Source organism: Aquarana catesbeiana, linkage group LG05 (genome assembly GCF_042186555.1).
Source record: "Aquarana catesbeiana isolate 2022-GZ linkage group LG05, ASM4218655v1, whole genome shotgun sequence".
Lineage (NCBI taxonomy): Eukaryota > Metazoa > Chordata > Amphibia > Anura > Ranidae > Aquarana > Aquarana catesbeiana.
In genome coordinates this window covers 194,495,153-194,509,033 of record NC_133328.1, presented here as the reverse complement: position 1 = coordinate 194,509,033, position 13,881 = coordinate 194,495,153, and the positions used below count along the sequence as shown (strand labels likewise).

At 39.2% G+C, this 13,881-nt stretch overlaps 1 protein-coding gene across 1 annotated transcript in view; it reads right to left on the bottom strand.

Moving 5' to 3' along the window:
* LOC141144607 (epidermal growth factor receptor-like) overlaps positions 1-13,881 on the bottom strand; it is a 289,829-nt gene that overhangs the window by 11,579 nt on the left and 264,369 nt on the right. Inside the window, exons 20-25 of the mRNA XM_073630459.1 lie at positions 8,963-9,148; positions 7,976-8,131; positions 7,382-7,457; positions 7,144-7,290; positions 3,901-3,998; positions 2,072-2,233 (exon numbers count right to left, since the gene is read on the bottom strand). Coding sequence (XP_073486560.1) covers positions 2,072-2,233; positions 3,901-3,998; positions 7,144-7,290; positions 7,382-7,457; positions 7,976-8,131; positions 8,963-9,148 — 825 coding nt within the window. The remainder of the gene's footprint in view (positions 1-2,071; positions 2,234-3,900; positions 3,999-7,143; positions 7,291-7,381; positions 7,458-7,975; positions 8,132-8,962; positions 9,149-13,881) is intronic.

Below are 13,881 nucleotides of genomic sequence, written 5' to 3'. Positions count from 1 at the left end.
ACTATGGTGAAGACCAAAGAGCTGTCAAAGGACACCAGAAACAAAATTGTAGACCTGCACCAGGCTGGGAAGACTGAATCTGCAATAGGCAAGCAGCTTGGTGTGAAGAAATCAACTGTGGGAGCAATAATTAGAAAATGGAAGACATTCAAGACCACTGATAATCTCATAATCTCCCTCGATCTGGGGCTCCATGCAAGATCTCACCCCATGGGGTCAAAATGATCACAAGAACAGTGAGCAAAAATCCGAGAACCACACAGGGGGACCTAGTGAATGACCTGCAGAGAGCTGGGACCAATGTAACAAAGGCTACCATCAGTAACACACTATGCCACCAGGGACTCAGATCCTGCAGTGCCAGACGTGTCCCCCTGCTTAAGCCAGTACATGTCTGGACCTGTCTGAGGTTTGCTAGAGAGCAGTTGGATGATCCAGAGGAGGATTGGGAGAATGTCATATGGTCAGATGAAATCAAAGTATAACTGTTTGGTAGAAACACAACTCATCATGTTTGAAGGAGAGAGAATGCTGAGTTGCAACCAAAGAACACCATACCTACTGTGAAGCATGGGGGTGGCAACATCATGCTTTGGGGCTGTTTCTCTGCAAAGGGAACAGGACGACTGATCTGTGTACATGAAAGAATGAATGGGGCCATGTATCGTGAGATTTTGAGTGCAAACCTCCTCCCATCAGCAAGGGCATTGAAGATGAAACGTGGCTGGGTCTTTCAGCATGACAATGATCCCAAACACACCTCACGGGCAATGAAGGAGTGGCTTCGTAAGAAGCATTTCAAGGTCCTGGAGTTGCCTAGCCAGTCTACAGATCTCAACCCCATAGAAAACCTTTGGAGGAAGTTGAAAGTCTGTGTTGCCCAGCGACAGCCCCAAAACATCACTGCTCTAGAGAAGATCTGCATGGAGGAATGGGCCAACATACCAGCAACAGTGTGTGACAACCTTGTGAAGACTTACAGAAAACGTTTGACCTCTGTCATTGCCAACAAAGGATATATAACAAAGAACTGAGGTGAACTTTTGATATTGACCAAATACTTATTTTCCACCATAATTTGCAAATAAATTCTTTCAAAAATACACATTTTGTCTCTCATAGTTGAGGTATACCTATGATGATAATTACAGGCCTCTCTCATGTTTTTAAGTGGGAGAACTTGCACAATTGGTGGCTGACTAAATACTTTTTTGCCTCACTGTATGCTAATTTGTAAGTGCAGTAGCAGAAATCTCTTTGCAAAAAGTAGACAAGTACAAGATGGATTCTGGCCGATTGCTATGAGTTTCTGCTCTTGAACATTAAAATCAGAATTCTTTATTGCATACGGCCATTGCTGAAAAGCGAGGGAAGTAAATATTATGCCATATAGTAAATATATCCTGTCCTTACAGGTTTTCTTATCATCATCCACTAAAGCTCAGTTCACACTGCTGCGACAGCAAAGTCGTACGACTTTGCCCTGTGACTTCCTTTAGACTTGCAACGCACTATTCCAAATGCACACATTCCTGTAGAGATGGCTGTATTTGTAACTGGGTGCTGAAGCATCCACCGGCTGGAACCGTGTGTGGTCAGAGAGAGTATGGTCACATGCCTGATGAAGGGGTCCTGCGTGGCTCCGAAACATTGCTTTCTGCTGTAATGATGTGATCGCTGGTTAAAGCTTTGGACTCATTTTTGGAGATCTTGGTGTGCTGGTGATATTGTTCTCTCTTCCTTCCAACTCCAACTTGGATGCTGTTTAGGGGCTTGTGCAAGGGCTAAAATCAGATCAAAGTAGTGCGGGAACCTTTTCTAAAGTCGGAGCGACTTGTTTAGCATCAGTTAAGATGGCTCTCATAGGGAAATACTGAATGTGACATGTCATGCGACTTGGGGTCTCACAAGTCGGATCCCATGTGTGAACCAAGCCTAAAAGTTGAACTATTCGTTTTGATGGAGTACTTATGTAAATAACAGAGCTTATACATGCCTTACAGTCAGTCTAACCTATTTTGAATTCTGTTTGCAAAAGCTAAATTAACAATAAAAATAGCTGCATGTGTACCATGGTACTCAGTAGAGGAGTTCGTGATGTTGAAGGACTACTAAAGAATCCTTGATGTGGGATCAGGTATTCTTCGGCATCAACAATATCTCCCATGTCATCCTCTAATACTCTATGAAACTTGGATTCCACAGGGCTGGGTAAGTGCATTCTATCATCTCCCTGCAAAAAAAAACATATTATGCTATTTATTTATCGCAAAATAGCTACGGCAAAACTGTCAAGTAATATGCTCTGCATTTGTAAAGCATTTTTTATTTAATGATTCCCTATCTCCTGGTAAATGAATGAGGCATGCACCCTAAGGTAAAGGAATGTATATATTGAGATGTAGAAACCAAAGTGCCGTCTGTATTGGGAATCTCTGCACTTATTGTGCCTTACTTCCTACCAGACTCTCTTATCTCATCCCTTTCTTTATTACATATGCATCCCTCTATCTATCTATCTAAGATATATATATATATATATATATATATATATATATATATATATATATATATATATATATATATATATATATATATATATATATATTTATTTATACACAGTCTATATTACCCAATTTTATCTACATCTGAAAACTCTTATGCACACGGTCTGATTTTCCGTCTCCCATAGTGTGAATACAAGTATTTTTTTATTTTTACTAGAGAGTGTCTTTGCCTTGACTTTTCTGAAAGTGCCTGTGTAATTCAAATTTCTCCAGTGTTGATGCATGATATGCATGATCAGCGGGTTGGTCATGTTATTATATAATCATAGTCAATAAACCTTGAAAATGACAGCTGAGATCTGAAAGTTTAACCACTTCAGCCCCGGAAGAATTTACACCCTTCCTGACCAGAGCACTTTTTGCGATTCTACACTGCGTCGCTTTAACTGACAATTGCGTGGTCATGCGACGTTGTACCTAAACAAAACTGACATTCCTTTTTTTATTCAATTTTGAAAAAAACGTATTGTTTGTTTACTTTTTGCTATAATAAATATCCCCCAAAAATATATATAAAAAAATTATTTGCCTCAGTTTAGGCCGATATGTATTCTTCTACATATTTTTGGTAAAAAAAAAATCGCAATAAGCGTATGTTGATTGGTTTGCGCAAAAGTTATAGCGTCTACAAAATAGGGAATAGTTTTATAGCATATTTATTAAAATTTTTTTTTTACTAGTAATGGCCGCGATCTGCGATTTTTATTGTGACTGCGACATTATGGCGGACACATCGGACACTTTTTACACATTTTTGAGACCATTGGCATTAATACAGCAATCAATGTTATAAAATTGCATTGATTACTGTAAAAATGTCACTGGCAGTGAAGGGGTTAGCACTAGGGGGCGATCAAGGGGTTAACTGTGTTCCCTGGGAGGTGATTCTAACTGAAGGGGGAGGGGACTGACTGGAGGAACTGATGCATCATGGTTCCTAGCTAACAGGAACACACAATCTGTCATTCCCGTCAGAACAGAACAGGGAAGTGTGTTTACACACACTCGTCCCTGTTCTGTCTCTCCTGCTCACGATCGCTCGTGGCCGGTGGTCATCGCCGCCGTCTGCCACCAGCATCGGCACCCCCACTGTGCAGCGGGCGCGCCGACCCCGCGAGCCGACGTATAGGTACAACGGTTCGTGCAGGGGAGCCAACCTGCCGCAGTATAACTGCGGTGGTTGGTCGGGAAGCGGTTAAGCAGAACTCTATGCCAAAATGTTTTGGCTGAAGTTGCACATTAAATCTGTTTGTTTAGAAGGGGAAAATTTAGAAATTGTTACTTGAGATATGTTGATAAAAAGACTCAGTGAGATTTATACCAAGCAACCTACCTGTATAACAAGATAGCGAGATGGATCACGGGCCATCTTGGTAAACTCTGCACTTAACTCACGGAACTTGGGTCGACTCTCTGCATCTATCATCCAACCTATATTGTCAAAAAGAAGATGGTACAAATATGATGTTATTATGTTAATGTAAATTTAATTTATATCTAAAGCCAAAACTTTTTTTTGTTTTCAATACAATAGGAATTACAATAGGAAATGTCTAAAACGTCTCGTTTTTTTGCTGCCTGTGTTTTAATGGGGACAGATCCCTTCACTTCCCCTTCCAAAAGCAAGTAAAGCCGGCCATACATGGAGAAAATTCCCTTGAATTTACTCAGATCCCCAGCAAATGGACTGTCAGGGATCTGTGTACACCTCAAAAGTGGAACATTCGCTTATCTGTCTCCTCCCCCCCTGGTGCCACATTTGGCACCTTTCAGGGGGGAGGGGGAATGGGTACCTGTTTTTGAGAGATACCATTCCCCACTTCCGGGAGATCGGGCCACGGCCCAGTCTCCTGGAAGTTCGACCCCCTCCTCTTTCCTCCACTGCCGGACCAATTTGAATGCACAGCGCGCTTTGTGCATGCGCAGTAGGGAATCAGCTGTGAAGCCAAAAGGCTTCACTGCCGGGTTCCCCTACCAGTAATGGCGGCGGCGGCACCACAGCTGATCCGAAGATCGGCTGCGGTTCCGACATCGCGAGTTACCTGGACACATTGGTTCCCATCCACCTTAATAAGGAAGTTCAGCCCCCCCATGAAACATTAAAAGTCAGCAGCTGCAGTATTTGTAAATTTTTCGTGGGGGGGCTGAACCTCCTTATTAAGGTGAATGGGAACCAATGTGTACAGGTGGATACCTATTTGTCCATGAGAAGCTTTCTGGGAAATTGCCACATTTAGGTGCTTAAGACCTTTTATTTGTAAAAATAGAAAGGTCCATCTTCTAAGGTGAGGGCACATCTTGAGTGGCATGGTGGTGTTTTTTTTTTTTTTTTTTTCAGTGAAGATTGACAGTTGGTACAGAGAACAATCTTTTGTGACTGTGGACTGCTCACTGAAATTCAAATTGCACAAAAGACACTAAGTTTTTTTTTACACTTATTTATATATTTATTTTGTCAACCTGTGATTACTGATAACGCATGGGATATACAGTGCCTTGAAAAAGTATTCATACTCCTTGAAATTTTCCACATTTTGTCATATTACAACCACAAATGTAAATGTATTTTATTGGGATTTTATGTGATAGACCAACACAAAATGGCACATAATTGTGAAGTGGGAGAAAAATTATAAATGATTTTCAATATTTTTTTTCACAAATAAATATTTGAAAAGTGTGGCATGCATTTGTATTCAGCCCCATTTACTCTGATACCCCTTAACTAAAATCTAGTGGAACCAATTGCGTTCAGAAGTCAACTAATTAGTAAATAGAGTCCCCCGTGTGTGTAATTTAATCTCAGTATAGGTACAGATGTTCTGTGAGACCCTCAGAGGTTTGTTAAAGAACCTTAGTGAACAAACAGCATCAGGAAAGCCAAGGAACACACCAGACAGGTCAGGGATAAAGTTGTGGAGAGGTTTAAAGCAGGGCTAGGTTATAAAAAAAAATCCCAAGCTTTGAACATCCCACAGAGCACTGTTCAATCCATCATCTGAAAATGAAAAGAGTATGGCACAACGGCAAACCTACCAAGACATGGCTTTTCACCCAAACTGACAGACCGGCAAGGAGAGCATTATTCAGAGAAGCAACCAAGAGGCCAATGGTAACTCTGAAGGAGCTGCAGAGATCCACAACTCAGGTGGGAGAATCTGTCTACAGGACAACTATTCGTTGTGCACTCCACAAATATGCCATTTATGGAAGAGGGACAAGAAGAAAGCCATCACTGAAAGAAAGCGATAAGAAGTCCCGTTTACAGTTTGCGAGAAGCCATGTGGGGGACACAGCAAACATGTGGAAGAAGGTGCTCTGGTCAGATGAGACCAAAACAAAATTTTTTTGGCCTAAATGCAAAACGATATGTGTGGTGGAAAACTAACACTGCCCCAACACACTAAACATGGTGGTGCAGCATCATGTTGTGGGGATGCTCTTCTTGAGCTGGGGCAGGGAAGCTGGTCAGAGTTGATGGGAAGATGGATGGAGCCAAATACAAGGCAATCTTAGAAGAAAACCTGTTAGAGTCTGCAAAAGACTTGAGACCGGGGTAGAGGTTCACCTTCCAGCAGAACAACGATCCTAAACATACAACCAGAGCTACAATGGAATGGTTTAGATCAAAGCATATTCATGTGTTAGAATGGCCCAGTCAAAGTCCAGACCTAAGTCCAATTGAGAATCTGTGGCAAGACTTGAAAATTGCTGCTCACAGATGCTCTCCATCCAATCTGACAGAGCTTGTGCTATTTTGAAAAGAAGAATGGGCAAAAATTTCACTCTCTAGATGTGCAAAGCTGGTAGAGACATCCCCAAAAAGATTTGTGGCTGTAATAGCAGCAAAAGGTGGTTATACAAAGTATTGACTCGGGGGGGGTTGAATACAAATGCACGCCACACTTTGCACATATTTATTTGTAAAACATTTTGAAAACCATTTATCATTTTCCTCCCACTTCACAATTATGTGCCACTTTGTGTTGGTCTATCCCAATAAAATACATTAACATCTTTGGTTGGAACATGACAAAATGTGAACAATTTCAAGGGGTATGAATTCTTTTTCAAGGCACTGTATGTAAACGTATATCATAATTTATGCACAACCTTTTGGAAATAATTAGAGCACTTATTAGTGTGAGTACATATCAGTGTGAGCAGCTCTCGTTCATTAATTAATTATTTTTGCACATTTTGGGAGGCTGTAGCTCAGGAGTCATATCTGGTATCTAACAGCTGCATATAGACTGCTCATTTATATCCAAGTTTCATTTCAGAAGCAAAATGGTTAAAGAAAGCATGTCTGTACTGAACCATTTCTCTGTTAAAGAATGTTTACACAGAAGATGCCTGTCCATAATCTTGTTTTATATGTCTGCTATATATTACAGAAGACTAATCTGCTGCTTATACTAAATGACATATACAGTAGAATACATTATACAGTACTTTGTAAAGCCTGTCTTTACAAAGTATCAATTAAAATGTTCTAGAGAAATTGTTATACCATTAGTTCATCCAAGAAATGAACATGTCTTAAAGCCTCCAGATCTTTATATAATAAACTTACATTTCACCATAATCATGTACACATCGATTGTACATATGGGAGGCTGAGGAAGACGTTCCCCTTTTTCTAAAATGGTGGAAATTTCGCTAGCTGGAATTCCATCATATGGTTTAGTTCCAAAAGTCATTAGTTCCCAAACAGTGACGCCTGTAATGAAATTCCAATACCAATAAATGTATCTAAAGGAATGATTCATGGAATTAAATTAGAGTATATAATGTCCTAAAATTACACTTACCATAACTCCAAACATCACTTTGATGGGTATATATTCTGTGTAAAATGGACTCCAATGCCATCCATTTAATAGGAACCTAATGGGAGAAAAAATTGTTCACAGCCATTTTCAAGTGTATGCCACTGACTGAAGTAATAAACCTAAAATATATTAAAGGGCAATTCTTTACTGACCTATTAATACATAGTAGCCAAAACAGCAACTATGGAAACATCAGGAAGCGCATACAGTTTACATTAGCAGAAGTTCCTTGTAATCCCTTACATCCAGACTTCACAGAGCGTCTAACATGATCAGTAATATTTTACTTCCTGAACACCATGTCATACTGTGTAGTTTAATCTATTTCTGCTTCCTGCATCACCAATCAGTTCCTGAATCATGCTATTCATTTGTATAGTGCCTAAAGCAGCATGTACAACCTAATATATGAATAGCTTTGAAACCTTCAAGATATACAGTGTGTGTGTATATATATATATTCCATTTATATAGTAAATCACTGTACTAAAAATATAAATGCATTTACTTTTTCCAAAAAACTGCAATTTCTCAATTTTGCTAAAAAAAAAAAAGTAACCCTATTTAATGTACCTTTCCTCCTTCTGCGTGATATTCTTTTTCTTCCGCTCCCAAAAGTTTGGCCAACCCAAAATCTGTGATCTTAACATGTTGTGGATTTTTAACGAGGACATTTCTGGCGGCCAAATCTCTGTGGACCAGTCTCCTTTCTTCAAGGTAATTCATTCCCTTTAAAAAAATACATAGAAAAACTGTAAAATATTTACCCTGCCAAGTTATCACAAACTCCAATTAACTAGCTTTTGTTAAGACTTAATGCAGTCGTTAGCGTTAGGTTTATTATTTTTGTCTTTTATAAAGCACATGCTGATTCTTTGCTTGTCAACAAAATGGGAATAATGGTTGCACTTTGAAATTGTAAGAGCAGTTGGTAACATGTACAGTAGAACTGATTTAAGAAGCTCATATCTTAGATCAGCTTTGATGTAGATGTCCAGATTAAACAGGCCATGCAAGTGTGAAAGTATTAAAGTATACTTTGGCAAGTCTTCAGCATTCAACATTTATAGGTGTGTTGGATGCCTATCCTCCCACTGTACTCTGGTTCCTCCTGCCTGCCACTTTGTCACTACTGAATCCTATAGCGACGTGCGGGGAGGAAGGAACCACAAAGCACAGCTGGTCACAGCTATTCAACACTCCTAGAAGTGTCAAAAGCTCAAGACTTTGCCAGAGGCTGTAGCATTGGAAGACAAAGGTATTCGGACCTCCAACCGTTGAAGAGATAGGTGTTCATAGTCTTCCATTGCATGGGGCTCTTCTCTGCATTCTTTTGAGGAAGAAACAGAGTCATTTAAGTTATTATTATATGTCACAGTTAATTAGCTGATTGCTGGTCACCTAAATCCATCCAGGTAGGTCTCGATTTACACATTTACATAAATTCTATCAAACTCCATATGTATAAAGGTATGTGGAAATGGCTCATTCACAAGTGTCATACTACTGACAGTGAGGAAGGAACATTCTGTTAAATTAGGGTGAATGAATTTCTCATACCTTAGCAATCTGCACACACCAGTTAAGGAGATGTCTTGAGCCAATGTTGTCTTTATGCTCCCGAACATAGTCAAGAAGACAGCCATATGGCATAAGCTGTGTGACTAGCTGGACAGTGGAGGTCAGGCAGATTCCAAGCAAACGACAAACATGTGGGTTTTCTACACTGGCCATGACATAAGCTTCCTAAAATAAAAAAGCACGGCAGAATGAAAAATGTTACGTTTTTTTTTTAACTTGACAATACTGTTACAAAAATTTACACTTGTTGTGTAGGCTTGTTCCAACAAACGTATCTGATAAGGCAAAATGCAATGTATACAGTGCTGTTACAGAAATCAATCAATAGTGTTAGTCAAGTTCTCTATAGCAATGAAATCTGCCTTTCTTGTTTCATTATTGCATAAAGATGCAAGTGTTTTTATCTGAAACCTAAACCCAACAAAGAAAATAAGACGCTAACAGGTTTTAAAATCCTGGATACTAATAAAGCTGAAATCTAGGAAAGCAGCTAAATATAGAGGTGAAATACATATATGGCACTTTTGTACATACCAAAGGATTTGTCATTTTGTTCAGTCGATACTGAGATCCAAGCACCCCTGGTGCAATACTCTCTGTGTCCTCCCTGCCATTTATACTGCAGCTAAGCAACATGGTCAGGTTAAGGACCTGACCTAGTCTTTGACTGAAGTGTGAAATAGAAGTGGGGTGCTGATGAGGTCATTCCTCTGCTTTCCCTTCTTTTTAGTTTCATGGATAGTATTCTGCAACACTACACACCATGATTTGCTTAGACTGCTGCTGCCTCTCCTTAAATTAGTGTGAAGCTTTGTGGGTGATTTCAGTAGTCAGCTAGTTTTGCTAGCTGTATGTACAAATATATTTAAAATAATTTTTTTTTTTTTTGTTTTAGATAAAATATTTTAAATCTTTATTTTTTTTTCTGTGCCCTTGGGGATATTTCCCTTCTCTTTATGTCCTGAGGCACACAGAAAGTGAATAACATTTTTCTCAAAGGGAGGGTCACCAGGACAAACAGAGAGGTCTCCACATGGACAGCAAAAAACATCTGACAGGGGTTCTAATCTTTCCACTAGATAATTTAGATTAACTTTATTTTTTTAATGCATACATGCAATCATCTGTTTTCATTAGGCCTACCCATTCAGCTTGCACTTTTTGCTTTTTTGTTAAAATGGTCCAGGTTATTACTTCCACAGTCCGAAGGTAATCATGTCTTAGCCGTTAGCAATCAAATTTTTCCATGCACAAGAGAAATGAAAATAGGAAACTGATTGCTACGTGCAATACACCGTTTTTACTCCAGGCACAAAAAGGTTCTGTATTCAACAACTAAAAAGCATGACAAATGCCCCAAAACATAGATTTACATTTTTCTTTTCATGGGTTAGAGTTAAATTGTCAAAATCAGACAATATACGCTTTGGTAAGCACATGATGAAAAATGACCTATCCCTAATTTCACCAAAAGTTTTTACTGGTATTTCGAGAAGAATGAAGCAAACTTGACATTTACCAAGAACACTAATTTACCAAGAATGCATTTACAGGCATTGCATAATTTAACGGAAACTTTAAGATTTGGCATGTGAAGACCTCATTGCTTAAGTTTCAGCTATTATTACTAAGTTTACTTGCAACATTTATTCTGTATTCTCTCAACAAGTGGGATATGCTAAATGTGACAAGTAACATTTATATAATCACTATATTTTGATACTATCTGACAGGGGCTCTTTACAGCTTTTAGTGGATGTGGTGCCACTGATCTCTTGGCAATGGTCCGGCAACCATGAATTGTTTGCATAACACTCAGACATCTGCAAAACTCAAGGCAGGGCTGGCACCAGGCTGCATTCCTAAGACACATCTTCCAACACTTGTTTCAATGTGTACAACAGTCTTCCTGTTCTATTGCTCTTTCCAACACATGCGGTACAATGCTAATGATTCTTTGCACAATACTCTATAATAACCACCTTATGACATATAGCTAAACTATTGCAAAATCAAATTTAGTACGAATCCATGTATGGCTACATTAGGAGGGCCCAAAACAAACATCCTATCATGGGAATACATCGGTCCCTAGAAACTAAACCATATCCTGTATTGTTTAGTGCTGAGCTGGTGTCACAGAGAGGTATATATTTTTATTCTACTTGAATTATTTATTTTGTGTTTACCGTCATCAACAAATTTAATAGAACAAAATGAACTCTTCATCTTTTGCCTATCTACATTCTTCCCAAGTGTGTACATCAACTACTGAGAATTGTCCATTGTGCAGCTGTTTTGATTCAAAGTATTTTATTTTGTTGTGGATAGAAAGATGTACTCTGACAAACTGGATAGGACATGAGAGAAAATCTCTAATGGGCGTCCAGACAAAAACACATTTTTATTACAGTGGAGTAGGGTTGAAACTTCTGACTATGTTTTTGTTGCTGCCCTGCCCCAGTGACAACTGCTTCCCCCATTTCCTTTACAGGTGCCACCGCAACAGGAAGTTAGGAAAACTGTTCCCAGTGTAGTTAAGCAGAAAAAAAAACACATACATTTTAACTTGTACCTACTCTATCAAAAAATAAAATAAAACTGCTAGGAGTAAGACTTTAAAGTGGTTCTAAAGGCTAAAGGTAAATAACCTTCAGTGTGCAGCCCCCCCTAATAGTTATCTAAGCCAGATCTCGATCCAGCGATGTGCATGAGAGCAAAGCTTCTCCCATGTCTCTCCCGCCTCATTGGTTGAGATGAGCCATTGGCTCTGGCTGCTGTCAACCACAGACAGTGAAGAGGGAGCAGGGGGCTGAACCCGCTCTCTGTGTCTAATGGAGCAGTGGCTTAAGTGGCTTGCTATGGGGACACTCGGCAGAAGGAAGGGGCCCAGAGACGGTGAGGGGGCACTCGAGAAGAGGAGGCTGCTCTGTGCAAAACCACTGGACACTCATTGTAATAAGTATACACATTTTGGTGTTTATAAGAAAAAAAAAGTTGTTCATCCAGCTAGAATTCTTGTGAGCTCATAACTTCTTGTACTCTCCTCCTTTGGACTGTTAGCAGTTAGCATTGTTCCCTGCTATCACAATGGACAACAAAACATTTACCCATGTTATGTAGAAAAGAGGGAGGAGTAATGTAGTCCTATTACACTGTTATGTAGTCCTAACACACTCCCTGTCCTAAGGTGACAATGCTGCTCAGTACAGTTGCCACCCTAGAACAGGAAGTGATTTAATGGCAGGATTGCCAGGTTAAAATAAATGAAAAATAGTTTAAAAAAAGTAAACAAATGCAGTCACCACTTCTAAGGACCTGTAGGCTGCAAAACTATCATTTTTTTTATCGAGTTTATATACACTTTAAGTACTTAGGCAACTGAATTCCATCTAAATGTGCCTAAGAAGACACCCACTAAGGTGACTGTAAAATCTCATACATAACACTTATATAGCTGCTATAAATTGTACAGCAACCAGGTTATATGCAGAGAAAACACCATATTTTTCTAAGAAAAGCTTCTGCTGGCTGTTTCCTGTGGGTCTAGATGAGGTGTTGGCATACTAATTTTAGAGGCAGCACATGCTGGCAAAGCCATATTTACTAGAGCCGTTCCCTTTATGGCTTTCTATTGCAAGAGGAATTGTGGGAATCAGGTGGTTGAAAGCTGGGGGAATTTAGTTTGTGGGCTGGGAAGGACATTACATGGAGCCTGGCCAAAACATTTAATGCTTTACAAATGTTGCTCACATTTATAATACCAGAAACAGTCAGTTAGAACAGATTTCCCAGCTTCTATGTGTTATGGTAAATCGTCAACATTAAAAATGTGTTAGAAAGACACCTATATTTAACAACCCTTTTCCTCTGGTAACTAAAATTCAATGTTATTTGATAATCTTAATTTCATCCAATATATACAATAGAAAATCCAAGACGAACTCAGTCTACTCTGAAGCAAATATAAAATAAAAACACTGCTATATGTGTTTGTCAATCATTCCATAATTCTAATCTTGGGCTAATGATGCTGTTAGTTTCTAGTTTTTACTTAAAAGCAAAAAAAAAAGTATATTTTTAGAAAGTTCATATATTCAGTTACTACTGTAGTGTTTGGTTTTGTGTATACTGCTTTTATCATAGTAAGGACTAAAAAGTTAAAATATTCAAAAGACATTTTACTTTTTTTTTGACAAATAAATATATAATACTGCATACTGCATATGTATATCATTTAGTCTTCTATCTAGCCATGAGGTGGAGCTTGCAGGGTTACATAGTAGGTAAGGTTGAATAAAGACAATAGTCCATCCAGTTCAACCTGTGTAGGTGTACGTGTGTCAGTGTCTATAATTATTTCCCACATCCCTGTATGTTGTGTTCTTTAAGATGCATATCCAAGAGTCTTTTAAAAACATCTATACTCCCCGCTTCCACCACTAATTGTGGAAGAGAGTTCCACATCCTTATTGCCCTGACAGTGAAAAATCCCCTGCACAGTTTAAGGTTAAACCGCTTCTCCTCAAATATCATTGTGTGGCCCCGTATCCTCTTACACTCCCTGAGACTGAATAGTTTTTTTCCTATGCTGGGATCACCATTGAGATATTTGTAAATCGCTATCATGTCCCCTCTCAAGGAGCGCTTCTCCAGCTTTTAGTGCTTGTAGTCATTCCTCGTAATTGAGGTCGTCCAGGCCACTTATTCATTTCTTTGCCCTTCTTTGAACTCTCTCCAGTTCCAGCACATCCCTTCTGAGGACCGGTGACCAGAACTGGACAGATATGGCCGAACCAGAGTTTTATATAGTGGCAGGATTATTGTTTTATCCCTGGAGTATATCCCCTTTTTTATGCATGCTAAAATTCTGCCGGCATTGGTAGCTGCAGCTTGAC